This window comes from Amphiura filiformis, chromosome 4 (assembly GCF_039555335.1).
Source record: "Amphiura filiformis chromosome 4, Afil_fr2py, whole genome shotgun sequence".
Lineage (NCBI taxonomy): Eukaryota > Metazoa > Echinodermata > Ophiuroidea > Amphilepidida > Amphiuridae > Amphiura > Amphiura filiformis.
In genome coordinates, this window is record NC_092631.1 from 13,782,292 (window position 1) to 13,797,304 (window position 15,013).

General features: G+C 36.3%; 1 protein-coding gene across 1 annotated transcript in view; it reads right to left on the reverse strand.

Moving 5' to 3' along the window:
- Positions 1 to 14,788, reverse strand: part of LOC140149981 (uncharacterized) — a 33,664-nt gene extending 18,876 nt beyond the window's left edge. The window contains 10 exon segments of the mRNA XM_072171983.1: positions 597 to 739; positions 1,439 to 1,580; positions 2,403 to 2,513; positions 4,518 to 4,679; positions 6,864 to 7,120; positions 7,568 to 7,813; positions 10,185 to 10,514; positions 11,062 to 11,214; positions 11,783 to 11,856; positions 14,700 to 14,788. Coding sequence (XP_072028084.1) covers positions 597 to 739; positions 1,439 to 1,580; positions 2,403 to 2,513; positions 4,518 to 4,679; positions 6,864 to 7,120; positions 7,568 to 7,813; positions 10,185 to 10,514; positions 11,062 to 11,214; positions 11,783 to 11,831 — 1,593 coding nt within the window. The 5' untranslated portion in view covers positions 11,832 to 11,856; positions 14,700 to 14,788.
- Between the last annotated feature and the right edge of the window lie 225 nt (positions 14,789 to 15,013).

The following is a 15,013-nucleotide window of genomic DNA, read 5'->3' on the forward strand; positions in this document are numbered from 1 at the left end:
GCTTTGGACCTCGGAATATCCTCGGGATATTCCTCGGTTCCAAAGGCAAAATGTTTAGATTTTTCACAATGCCCTCCAAATAACCGATGCGCAGTTATTAACCTCTAACTAGTGCATGTCTGTCGCTACAATAATCTTTTGAATGATGGAATTTAGATTCGGTTTCACTGATAACTTTCTTAAACATAATTTGTTGTAGACTGTCCCACAGTCTTGGTTCCATTTCTGTGTGGGGAAATAATAAAGTTGCGAGAAAGTCAAAGGTAAAATGTATAAAGAGTCAAGGGGTCTGTGTTTTGGGTGGATTAATAATGGTATAGTCTTCATCAGGGGTTCTATACTGGTGGCCCACTGGCCATATCTGCCCCGCTGACTATGGTGTTCTGAAATGTACAGTAAACATAGCAATTTGGCCCTCAAACACAAGCCTTTGAAATAATTTTGGGCATCGTGGCCTGCAAGCAAATATAGTTAAGAATTCCCAGGTCTACATTATCCACAGACCCAAGGCGAGGGTCTAAATTTGTTACTGCCCTATTTTCTGCTACCAAGCTGCTAATTGAATATTATGTAATTTATTTTATTCTGGTCCATACCTTAACTTCTACATTATGAAATTTGCCATCATGCACCAGTGGCAGTGTAGCTCCTCCCCATTCCTGTCCTCTGAGATGTGACCAGCGAAGGATGTGTCCCCCTAATCTGTCATACAGTGATACCATCAACACATAACGGCCGGCTAAAAAGTAAAAATGAGGATTGGGAGAATTGGTCAGTCAATTTGAGAAAGTCACTGAAGCGTCACTGAGGTATGTTTTAATAACATCAATTTACCCCATTTTTCCTTGTTTATAATAAATTTTGCAAATGGTTAAGTAAAAATACAGTTTTGAGTATTAATTGTAATCACCTTATATGGTGTTTTGATTCTATGATAAATAAAATCAGGGGCGGTGGAAGCATTAAAATTTAGAGGGGGGCAGGGGACAAGTATATTTTGTTCTGGTTTTACTGGGACTTTTTTGTGCATGCAAAGTGCGCAAAAATGTGAGTTTCAGACTATTTTAGCCCCAAATGAAGGTGTGTTTTACTATTTGATGGGCCAGTGTGTGCAAAATTTTGCAATCTTACCCTATTTGGGCCCACAACAGTGCTTTCCATGCTAAAAAGGACAATTATTGCTTAATTTTTTCTTCTATTAGGATTTTTAGGAGGGATGTCCCCCAAGGAGAAATTTTGGGGGATGTGTCCCTTCTGCCCCCTCCTGCTTCCGCTGCCTATGGATAGTTAGGATATACCACCACCATTTCCCACCAATCACAGTGTGTGAGTGACACAAACTGGTTAAAATCTTATTTCCAGTCCTTGAAATTAAATTTCACCATATCTGTCAAAAATTACTGGGTGAATAATCTATAACAAGAGACTTTTCCTTTACCTGGCAGCTTATCTTTGACTCCTCTAAGGCATTTGATCTTGATCTGGACAGGCTGAGGTGCCCTGTTCCAATCCACTTTCCATCTCCTGCCCTTTGAGCCACCATATTGTCCATCTGCCATCATAAGATCACCATACATAGTCTGCAAAGGTCAATCAAAGGTCAAAATTACGAATCATTTGGTAAGTGAACAGACCAAAAACCCTGTGTTCTACAGGCAGGCAGATTTGCCAAGTAGGGTTTGGTCTGAATTTTACTTTTCCTCTTTAAGAAGCTCAATGACCTATAAAATCACCAAAAGCTTGAAAAATCTGACACAAATTTGAAATTTTTTTGCAGGTATATTTTGAAAAGTTCCTGAATTTTTTTCAAAAAATTCCTGTCAAAAAAAGTGTCAACATCAATCCACTTAGGCAAAAACAGCTGCTTTTAATTTCATACAGTTTAAAAAACAACAAAATTCTCGAAATGCAAAATCTGAATCAGTCGCACTTGTAGGACAGGTTTTTTAAAATTGCTAATGTTGGTTTTTTTTCCTTGCATTTGGTGATAAACTTGTTCCTTGTAATTATACTGGTAATTTCCATTCAAGTTTTCAAAATACTGATATCCCAAATGCCTAAAATAGTCTAACCACAAGCAAACCAAATCCTGATAATGGCTATTCCAAATGAAATCCACACCCCCTGTGGAAGACATGATCTTAATCTCCCACACAGGGGGTGTAGATTTCAAATGGAGTCCTCATTCTGGTAGCCCCAAATTCACACTCCCTGTGTGAAAGATTAAGATCACATCCTCCACAGGGGGTGTATGGATTTCAACTACAACAGTACAAGCTATACTGAAATCCGAGACGGTATTTCAATGACAAAGTCATAGTGTGTGAAATACAAATGTGTTTCAATAACAAAATTAGGCCATTTGGCCAAAATATGGACTTTTCCTCATATTTTTATCTTACCTTAACTTCTCCTTTCCTGATTTCCAGTGATCTGAGCAGCTGATTCTCTGATTTCTTGAAAGTCTTGTGCAGTTGATCTTGTAATAATCGTTCTCTCTGAATATTTAGCTCCTGCAAAATAATTGTTTAAAATTGTTAATGTTTACCATTAATGGTTTCTATAATTACTGCTTCTGAAATGCATTGTATGTCCAATTAAACACAGAAGCCAGAAAGCATGATATGTATATCACATTATCCAGTTTTCTTTAAAAACTAGTATAAAAGATTTATAACATAAATTGCAAACTAAATTTGTTGTTGGCCATAAAACAACCTCCTATGTGTCACTGGCCCCTGAACATGTTTAAACCAAAATCTCCTGTGTAATCTCTTGGCAGTTTTGATTTAAACATGTTCAAGGGCCACAAGTACATAGGAGTTTTTTCCTGCCCAACAATGCTATGCTCTACCTTTTGTCGTCTTAGGTTTAAAGGTATGTGACCCAACAGCCTCATCCCCCATTTCTTCCATCAAAACTTTGGTATCATCATAACCCCAGTGAAATTTTAAGGCCTGAAACAAATTTGGTTTACATGGTAGTTTGTTGGTTACCACCCCAGAAGTTGTGTAGGCCTACTGTTCTATGGGCCACTGTGATACACATATTTGCTTCTAGGGCACGGTGGCTCAGTGGTTACGGCCTTGTACTCATAATCTGAGAGCTTGCTTGATGTGCATGGGTTTGAGTCCCGTCCCACCACCGTGTTGCGCCCTTGGGCAAGGCGCTTTGCCTCGCTTGCCTCACCCCACCCAGGTGCAATGGGAAGCTGTTAGGGGTTGTCACAGTCGTTGTACTGATGAACCCTGCGCCAATTGTATGCTGCAAACGTGGTTCCGACAAATTCTAATGACGGCAGGGGTAGCATTAAGGCCCGAAAGTCTGGGGTTGTTTTTCCCTGTTTTTCACTCCCGAGCTTGCAGAAAATCCAAATACATGGGGTGAAAATTAAATCTTGGGGTGAAAAATATTTTGCAGTGTAGTCAGGGGTAGGAGTAAGGTGCAAAAGTAGAGGGTCAGAGTTCATCCGCGAGCTTGCACATATTCCCAATATAGAGGGTGAAAAATTAATGTTTTTTAAATTTAGGGGGTCATTCACCCCCGATCCGGGGTTAACGCTACCCCTGAATGACGGCGGAATAAATGTAAAGCGCTTTGAGGCTGTTTACGGCATAAAGCGCTATATAAATATCTACATTTATTTATTTTTATTTTGCTTCTAGAATCCAAACTGATGGAGCAATTTAACTCAAAACTTGGAATAAGAATGTTTGGGTAATGGATGGGCCTCAATGTGAGGTAGAAAACACATTTATTGATTATCTCTCTCGATCTTACTTTTCTTAATTAACGCTATCTTAAGGGTGTACTGCACCCTTGGCCAATTTTGTGCCTATTTTTGCATTTTTCTCAAAAATTATAGCGCATTGGTGACAAGTAAGATATGTATATTTTAGGGGCAACTACTGCACTGAAAATTCAGCAACTTAAGGCAAATAGTTATTGATTTATTGATCAAATATTGGTTTTCCCTCATTTTTGACTGTAACTCCACAACTATTGTCTGTGCTGAAATAAAATTTCCAGTGCAGTAGTTATAGTCCTTGCCCCTAAAATATACATATCTTACCTTGTCACCAATGCACTATAATTTTTGAGAACAATGCAAAAATAGGCACAAAATTAGGCAGAGGTGTAGTACCCCCTTAATAATTTATGTGTAATACTTTGTATGCAATTTTTTGATGTACAAATTGTGAAAAATTACTGAATATACTTTGGATTAATTTAATGTGATTGTGATTTGTGACTTAATGTAAAGGAAGAACAAGAAATTCTTCCATTTTTGTGATTGTCAAGTGACTAGTGGATGTTAGTGAACTGAATATACTCTTCAAGAAGGAAGAGGTGCTCCTACACAAAAGGAGGAATTTCCAATTCAAAACAAAACAAAACAATATGGCCAGTGTGTCATGATGTTATTTAAAAAAAAATTGAATTGAATTGAAGTGAATTAAAACAATTAAAACCAAATAATAACACTAAACTTTCCAGGAACCACTCCAATAACCCACCTCCATTCTGGCTAGTTCTTTACGCTTATCCTTCATAGTTTTGGTGACATGGCGCTTGGCTCGTTCTTCCCTCAGGAGAATATCTTCTTGTCGTTTTCGTGCAAGGATCGCTTCTTGCTGCTGGTAGGCAATGTGCTCATCACGAAGGCGTCGCTCTTCTTCCTACATGATGTAATCAGCAAACAATTAGTTTAATCGGCAATAATCACAGAAAACACAAATAAATACTATCCATATATGAACCGTAAATCATTTTTTGACCATTACAGGACTGAAAAAAATTTACTTTACTTTCAGTAGGGTGGCCACAATGCTAGCTATTGTGTGTACCCCTGCCTACATACACAATGTATGGTGGAAATTGTAACAGATTCTGCAGCAGTTGGAAAACTTTTGGGCATTTTGAATTCCATATAATTTGTCTCCTAGTAACTTCTGTGCAAACCCGACTACCTAATTAGATAGAAAATTTTCTGCTCGTAATGAAGGTGAATATAGCATTTTTGTACGGTCACGCATAAAAAAGTTACGCACAAAATAAATGTTTTCAAAAGATGTACAATTATGCTATATTCAGTTTTACAATCTAGACCCTCAGAGCAAAATCCTGTGCAAAAATCAGACAATTTGGTTGTGTAGTTTAGGAAATACAGGCCTTTGAAGGTCATAATTGGCACATAATAGCGCCCTCAATGGTGAAAATCACACATATTTTACCTTAAAAGTCCTGGCAAAAGAGTTATTTTTGTGATTTCAGCCATTTTAAAATTGTTGTAAAGAAGCAAATATAGCAATTATGACCCTGGATTTTTAATATTTGCATAAATGAACATTAAATATTAAACAAAAACAATACATCTCATGCCTTCTTTGGCTTTATTCCCACAATTATCGCTTCATGAATATGCAAATTTATGACAAAATCAGGATTTTCCTAAAAATGGGGTAAAAATGGCCACTTTTGTGAATCTTTAAAAGACTGTATCTTCGCAACGGATTGTCTGATTGAGTTGATTCAAAAGGTTTTTTAAATCATTTTGCAAAAGGAACAATCCTGACAGAAAAAGTAATTCCAGGGGTGGGTTTGAAATTTTCATGTGACCACCCTACTTTCAGTGAGGGTGAATAATTGAATAATAATAACCAACACTATTTGGTGAATATGATAATGCTGTGGAACATAGTCTACAGCATAGTTTACGATTAGGTAAAAGTTACAAAAAGAGACTAATGTTGATTGTTCAATGGTTCACATACATGTATATTGCAGTGCCCTGCGTGTGTGTGTATATCACCTATCCCAAATTATAGAGTGTTAAGGCCATGTCATGCTAACAGTCACAGCGTGCGATTCAAAAATGGATAGTGATCAAACACTGGTAGCATTTCCACAATCACTACCAGCGTGTAATTGCGGCTAGCGACATACCAGGGGGGGGTACTCAAGTTCGGTTTTGGTAGGGACGTGCCGCTGAGATTTTGGAAGTAGACCCATAAATATACCAATTTGTCAAGAAATTTGGACCCATTGATATACAAAAATACAAAATTTTCGGCCGAATTTACCCAAAATTGTCTTAGTTTTTACAAATTTTCCCAAAATTTTGGGAAAATTTTGCTAGATTAAGGAAAAATTGGGCTGTTTTCTGAAAAAATTTAGAAAATTTTGAAAAAAGGACCCATTCATATACCAAAATAGGCTTTGAAAAAGGGGTCATTGATATACCAGAAGGCTGAAAATGCTACCCATGTTTATGCACGTCCCCGTATGGTCATTTGTACTGAGTACCCCCGGGGTGACATAGCAACAATGTTGCTTTCAAGTCAACTGCTTATGACTTGACCCTAGAGCATGCTATCTACCAGGTATCAGCAATCGCCTCTCCAATAAGTGACATCACAAAACAAACACTACACTCCTTGCGATTGGCTAGTATGGTATGGGCATTAGTGCAGCATGCTAATGTACTTGCATTGGAAACGGCTATGATGTGACCAACTTTCCATTTCATTGATCTCTTATTCGTACACTCTTATATAGCGAGAACCAATCAGAGCAAGCATTAGAAAAATGCTAGGCATTTATTAACCCATAATTGTATTTTGTTATTTGTTATAGAAAGACAAGAAACTGAAACTGAATATGATACACTGTGGTGTCATTTGGAAACTGTACTATTCTGAGACCGAGTGAAATGAACAAGCTGAATTTTGAATGACCAAATAATAGAATATGTCAAATTGGTTGTTAATATAAAAAAACAAACACATTACTCGATAACTGGGTCAAACACTGACTCCATAAACCCTTTCCTGTTAAATACTCAGAAGATTGAAAGATCATACCTGGACTTCTTCTAGTGATATATTGCCAATCATCAAAACATCATCTTTGATGTCATCTTCAAACCGAGTGATGTAGGGATCAATAGGTTCCTCTTCCATCTCAATTTTTAAACTGGAGATAGTCTTGTAGTTAGGCTCATGCTCTGGTCTCTTGAAGAGCTCTGGAGGAGCTCTCTCTGCTTCTAAGTCAGACTCTCCACCATCCAATTCATCCATCAGTTTTGTGAGGTCTGGAAGATTCTCCTGACTTGGAGGCTCTGTAATAAAACATCAACAGAAAACATAAAGAATTATATAACTCTACAAAGATTCTTGGCATTGATTGGTGTACCAATATTGATCATTTTTGCTATTTTTAACACCAGCTACAAAAAGACTACTATTGCACAAGTGCATTTTTCTTCTCCTTCGTGCTAAATTTTGGTTGTGCGCCATAGCACGACTGACTATTGGCACCTGTGTGAAGCACTGTTGTACCACACTGTTGTGACAATATCGCGCTCTGCGGTTCTTAAAATGCGTGTTCAATAACAAAAGCAGTCAAAAGGTCAATTTGGACACAACTGCGCAGTCTCAATGTAACCAGATTCTGGTTGTAATGTAAAGTTCGACATTTTTTTATCATACAAATTTCTCCGCAATCAACCCAGAAAGTTGATGAATGAGGACAACAGTCTAAGGTGTGGTCCTGTTATACCACCTACCATATTGATATTCTGGTTCCGGGTCCATATCAATGCCATATTCCTTGGGATCTACATCATCAGCCACACCCTCCATATCGACTGTATGCATTGACAGGTCTATCTCTGGTTGCCCAACATCATCTCCTCCACTCATATGCAACCTTGGTTTCTTCTCTTCTGTCTCCATTGCATCATCTGCTTGTGGTTTCTCAGAATCACCATCCTCTTTTGGTTCTGCTGTGGTGTTACTTTGTTTCTCAACTTCTGCAATATAATAATAAATTGGCACAACCACTGACTGTGTAAATTGGAAACCAAGAGTATGTGGGGAGTTATTTAGGGGTTAAATTTGACAAGAAGATTCTTTTGATATTTGGCCAATATATGCAAATATGCACCTCAAAACATGCAATTATGATTTGTTCTAATCTTATTTATTGTTATCAACACACCCGTAGCCAGGTGCAGGGAGCAAGGGCTATAATTTTTTTCCCCAAAAAAAGCGGACCTTTTGATAAATTTTCTACAGAAAAAAGTGGACCTTTTAAATGTCAGAAAATTATTAAGTAGAAGTTAATTGCAATTAGACAAATTGATGTGACAATACAATCATGCACACACACACAAGGCCAACGTTCTGTCCTGTACACATGATATTATGTAATACATTTTTATATGTTGACATGATCTTTTAAAGAAGAAAAAAAAACACAATGTTACTGATGTAGTGTTATGGTATTTGTGTGCAGCATCCTTTTTATGCATAAAAGTGTACGGACCTAAATCACTACAATCTGCACACTACTGAAATAATACTCTCTACTAGACACAGCTATTCAAGCTAAATTATCTTAGCATATATATATAATTTGATTGAGTGTGATGATTTATACACAGTCTGCAACTTAAGTATATACAACTCTGACTATGTCCACTGCAGCTTAGATCGGGGGCAAGTCCATATAAAGGGGCAGGCCAAATTTAGTTCTTAAAACTTACAAGCAAAAATAAATCACACCTATTTTATAATACAATATTGCATGATTCCTCCTCTGTAAGATGCAAAAAGTAAAAGTTACAGCTATACAACTGGATGGAGTGGCCAATTCTTTTTTTTTTTTTTTTGCCGGGGAGCTAGACCACTGTATGCCCCTCTCTCCCTCCCCTGTCTACTCACTGCTATAATCCCCCCCCTCCCACCATCTGACAATACCACTCTGACCATCCATCCCTTCTTTTACACATGCTACAACAGCACTTAAAGCCATATACGGTCTTTTAGAATAATTTTGGTAAATTTTTTCAAACTTGATTTTTTGGCATATTTGTAATGTTTACACATGTGACATGTCCCAACTTACACCTAATTGGACTCAGCCAAATTCATTGTGTTTTTAAGAAAACAGAGCAAGTTTCAGAATTAAAATCACCACAGTGAAGCAGCTAAGATAGTAAGTGAATTTTTTTTTCATTTTACCTCATTAGTTTGGCTTAAGGTGGTACTACACCCCCTGATCAATTTTATGTATAATTTTGCATTTTTCTCAAAAAATAACTACACACTGGTAACAAAAGTTATGTATATTATAGGGGCAAGGAATCCAATTAATTGATTCAAGATAAGTGGTTCATTATATAATGTTAAGAAATGAGGTACATTCTAGCGGTACAGCTCAACTTACCGTACTTTGCCTAACCAGACAGTCCATGCCAAAATTGTTACTACACCTTTACATTTCATCGAATCTCTTTTTGATGTCTGTCATTTTGAACATCACACTTGAAAGATGTATGCTATGTAGAAACTTTATTTTGCAATTTCATAATTTGCATATTATTAGCATATTTGCAAGAAAAAACATGAAAATCAATAAATACCTATATTTTTCACAATTTCAATATTTTATTAGAAATTAAGCATGTAGGCCGTTTGTTATGACTTGATGAATGAAGCTGTTAAAACAGATTTTGATATTTTTGCTTATTTTTCCTTTTTGTCCCAGAATGTGTAAAATCAACATTTTTGGATGACCTATATTTTCTTTGAATATTTATCAAATTTCTTAATTTAGGTATAATACAGTGCAGAAAAAGATGTCAAAAAAATCTGTTAAAACAGATTTCCAATAAATTGTTCCATTTTCCATTTTGGGTTAAATACTCAATTTTCATGCGCGGGATATTTGAAACATAAAATGAAAACATGTCCATTGCATTTTTCCTCGAGATGTACTATAATATCAAGGTTACGGATATATTATAATCCCTTCTTATCTTCACTGATCCATCAGATACCTATTGTTATGAATGATCAATGAAAAGGTTCAGAACTTATCATAAATAATGTACCGCTTGTCTTGAGTCACTGAAATTCCAGTGTATTAACTGGATTCCTTGCCCCTATAATATACATAACTTTTGTTACGAGTGTGTTATTATTTTTTGAGCAAATGCAAAAATAGTCACACATTTATCATGGGGTGTAGTACCACCTTAAACTGACCAGAAAACTTTCCTGACAGTTGTTACTAATGTTTTATAATATTTGGCAAAGAACAACCAAATTAAAATTTGATAGAAATCGTACAACAAGGCTTTAAGATATGAGGACAAAATTATTTTTAAAAATACAAACCAACTGTGCGATAAAATTCCACAGATGATGTTGGTCTTGACCCTGCCAATTTCGATGATGTTGGTCTTGAACCTGGTAATTTTGCAGAGGTTAGTCTTGACCCTGCCAATTTAGATGATGCTGGTCTGGACCCTGGTAGTTTTATTGCTCCATCTGGCTCAGTTCCCCCATCAATCTGCAGTGGTTCTGGACTCTTTGGTTTTGCCTCCACATCTGCAGTCTCTTCCTCAGACTTTCCTTGTTTGCTAGCTGTACCTGGCCTGTCATCTTGTGATGTTAGTGGTTCAGCAGTTGGTTGAGGCTGTTCTGTTAGCTGAGGGTCTTCCTCCTCTGTAGGATTTTTACATAATGGAACAATAATAAAAGATAATATCAGAAGTAAGAACAAGAACGGCTGCTACTTGAGCATCAACTGGTATACAAGACCTAATAAAAATATTTTTGGTTACTTCTTGACAATTAAACTTCCCAGAATGCATTGCTGAATATGATTTCTTCTTTCAATACTTCTTGAATGTTATTATATCAGGCTAAAAATTTTATGTGGAAAAATAGTCAAAATTATTTAGATGATGGATGGCATTTCCTCCCAACTACCTACACTTCAAGTACTTATCAATAGATTTATAAAGTTTACTTTGAGGATGTTGAATGTCAAATGTCAAAAATATCAATTTTTAATAATTTGTCATAAAATTTGTATATCGTGAATTTCAAAAAATTAAAATTAATTGATATCAGAAGGACATTCCTTGTATTCAGAATGCAATCCTATATGTCTGATGTGTTCTCAGGCCCCACAAAAAAATACTGTGCCAAGGTGGGTGACCGTCCCCTTAAAGTACTTTTGGTATAAGAAATAATATTCCCCACTCACCTAGGTTCCTTTTGCTCTTCTTCTTTCCTTTTCCTTTCTTACCCTTCTTGCCCTTGGGTTCATCTTGTTCTGGTAGTGGTTCAGCTGATTCAGGCTCGGCTGTAGCTGTATCATCAGCTGGTTGGGGCTGTTCTGTTAGCTGAGGGTCTTCCTCTGTAGGATTTTACGTAGTGGAAGAAATAAAAGATGCGATAATATAAATAAGAACAAGAACAGACGTGGATCAATCAACTGATACAAGATTCATTAAAATGTTAACAGTTACTTCTTTAAAATGTTGATAGAAAGTGTTTTTGGAATTTCCAAGGGAAAATAGTTAATGGATCTTGATAAGCAGTCAAGTTAGCTCAATCGATAAGGTGTTGAACTATTTTGCAAGAGGTTGCAAGTTCGATATGCTCTCTTGGAAAAATTGAGTTAGCTTGAAATTTTCCTGGACAAGAAAATTATTATTAATTTTCTTGTTGTGTGACCGGTACAAAACTCGGGGAGCTGATCCTGGTTGGGAAGGTCAATTGTGGAATGTCTAGGGTGTATGCTCCTCTTGAAGCTGCAAAGTCCCTGAGTTGTTGTTTTAGTTTATGGAAAGATATGGGGCTAGCTGTAGGGGTCAGCGATAATTTGTTTAATGTACTGAGGCTTGTGGATCAACGTCTAGGCATTGTGCCTGTGTGTAGCACACTATAAATCACTGCCATGTGAAAAATATGACCCCACTCACCTGGATCAGGAGCTTTCTTTTTGCCTTTGCCCTTCTTCTTAGGTGGCATGTTGGATGTATAGTTAGTGTTACACCTATAAACAAAGAATTTATGATCAGTGTTGGGCAAAAATGATTTGTCTTTTTCAAGAAGATCAGGTATGAGAATACATTTCAATGAAAAAAAAAAAAAAAAAAAATGAAATAAAAATCTGGCAAAAATGAAAAAAAAAAAAAAAAAAAAAAGAAATAAAAATGGAAATAAATAAAAAAAAAAAAAAAAAAAAATAAAAAAAAATTAAAAAATTTATGAGTTAGTTTGCTAACTCAACCCCCAAAAGAAAAGTTCACCCTTCTAAAAAAAAAAAAGTTAAATAAAATTAAAAATCTGATAGTGTTAAATTGAAAATTGGCTTAGTAAACACACAATTTTACCTTTGTTTTGAGCAAAATATTATCAAATATATCACTGTATTTCACCTTAATTTTGGGCTAAAATAGTTTACAATTAAAAATATTTTTGCGCTGTATGTGTTATATTTCACAGTAACAAACGACCACAATGATGCCCATAAGAGATTTTTTTCTTTGCCGCTTCAGACAACTGACCCTGATACGCCATTAAATAGGTTAAATAATTAGACCCCACAAGGCTTTTGACAAAGACCATGTCACTGGTATTACACAAAGCAGGCGGCGGATGACATGATCGAGCCGGCAACTTGTGAAACCGCTCGGCCGTATGGCATTTTCCAATATACTCTTTTTAGCTTGTATTTATATTATTTATCAACATAGGCCTATTTGTTTGTGATATTTCAAGCGTTTTAAAATTTCAAAATAATCCCATTCAATTACACGGTTGACAATGAAAATTTACTGAATTTAGAGAATGCAATGCGGCCACCACCTGACACAAAGCATTTTTAATCATACATCAATCATCGTACATGTACAATTGAAACAAAGAATTTTGTTCTTGATTGAAATGTCAACAATGCAACAATTGGCTTATTAGTTTTTCATATACCGTATTTCGTCAAATAGTCGCCCCCTCAAATAAACGCCCCCACCACTTTTTTTCAACCAAGATGTTTCAAAATGCCGATATTTCCATGCTATCTTGTGTAGTAAGCTTACCAAGTTGCCCACATGGTTGATAATAGCGTCAATAATTGGCGAAAATCTGGATTGGAAACCCGGAAGTGAACCAGAAGTCAGTGTTTCTAGTTCATAGTTCGTCATTTTAGCGTGAGTTTTAAGTTTACCTAATGATTTTAACAGGAATTATTGTTCTAAAATTGACCTTGAATAAACGCTCCCCCCTTGGGAAAAAGTAACGCCCCACGAGGGCGTTTATTTGATGAAAAAAGGTATGTGGGAAATGGAATGCGAAGTCAATTTGATGTCATTCAAGAGTGCCCCCGGGAATGTCAGACTGCAAAATGAATAAAGCAACAACATCAACATGTGTTCATCACTGATCCACATCCTTGTTACAAAAAATATTCAGTTATATTCTGTCAAACAAAAACTTGCATTGATAATCATTTCCTTCCAAAATGGTTTGGATCATAATAATCTCATTTCTGCAATCAAATAGAATTATGCAGGGCATATATTGTATCATTATATTAAACAGTCACAGAACTTGCATTTGCAAGCACGAAAGTCGGACAGTATTTAAAATTGCCAATTGATATCCTTTGTATTTGAGTTGTCTGATGATGGTATTAGAACTGTCATGGATGTAAACATTGCACAAAATGTCAACAAAACATGCTACTGCAGAACTATATGCCTGTATGTGTGTGTCTGAGGGCCGATCTGAGGGCTGATGACACACATTCGATGGGTGTACCGTGTTATATATAGGTATGCCAGGCAAACCTTAATAACACATTTGCTAGTCAGCGAAATTCGCCTAGACCGGGGACCAAACACAATACATATAGGTCACCCCGGTCATCCGGGTACTTATTGTACATGACGCTACAGTCGGCTACACTTACGTTTTTCAACCCACAATAGATCGTGCAGCTGAGCGACTACTTGAAGACTTGTAGCAGAGCTCATTAAGTTGTTTACGTTCTGTTTTGACGTCGAATCAAGCGAATTTCTCGGCCGATTTCGGTAAAATAAAGGTTAAATATTTGGCGAAAATTGCATTTTATGTGAAGCTGAACACATGAACATGTAGAGGAGAGTCTTTATTTTTGTTGTTGGCTGGAGGCCCCATGTCGAGAAGTTATAGAAATGGTAGTATTTTGGCCGATTTGAAAAGGGACAAACCACAGAAAACTACAAATTTGACTTCTGAATCGGATTTGTTGTCAACGGAGGTCAACGGCTTGTGACGTCACTCCGGGGTCACCTATTTACATAGAAATTTCAATTTTTTTCAAGAACAGGTCAGTCAAGGAAACCTACATAAATATGTTTTCTATACTTCACTTGACCCAAATATATGATTTTTTATGGTGATGAGACACTCACACGAGGAATTTTAGCGGGATTTTGATAGCAGTTCCATTTAAAAAAGCTGCTATCATCATGAGTCTAAGCTCTAGAAACACCCCCGTAATGCTGCTTTGGGGAATTTTGCTAGCAGAATCTTTTTGATGAAAGGCGATCTTTGAAAAGATGTAACTTTGCCACGGAAAGTGCTATGACAAAGAGGTTTTCAGTTTTGGCTTTCTTTACTCAAGGGCTTTAATTTGATATATAAAATGACGCAGTTTGATGGCAAATTTAAATTCACCTGGCATACCTATACTATAATATAGCTGCTGAATTTTGATCCACACAATTTAAAGCTTGCCTTTAATTTAAGCTTACTGAAGTTACACTACTTATGCAGCACCTACGAAAGCCCTGTTAATAAAATGAAAAAAAAATCTCCATGATCATATTATACTTTAAAAAGAATAAAACTTACCTACTATGTAGGTACTATATGAAATCATTTTCATGTTGCTGTTGTGTACAACTGATGTCCGATTTAGATCGCCATTTGTATAACATCGCTCAGCAACAATGACGTCAATGCTAATCAATTATCAACATATGTAACATAGGGCTGACATTATTGACAAGAATAGACATAGGAAATCTAAAAATGAATGTTAACCTTTTGTTATTGTAAGTTTAATTGACAGGTGTCGTAAATAGCGGGTAAATAGTTGACAAAGTTTGAAACAACAGGTGAAGAACCAAAATATTGCAACCTGTAAGTCAAAATCAATGAAGATT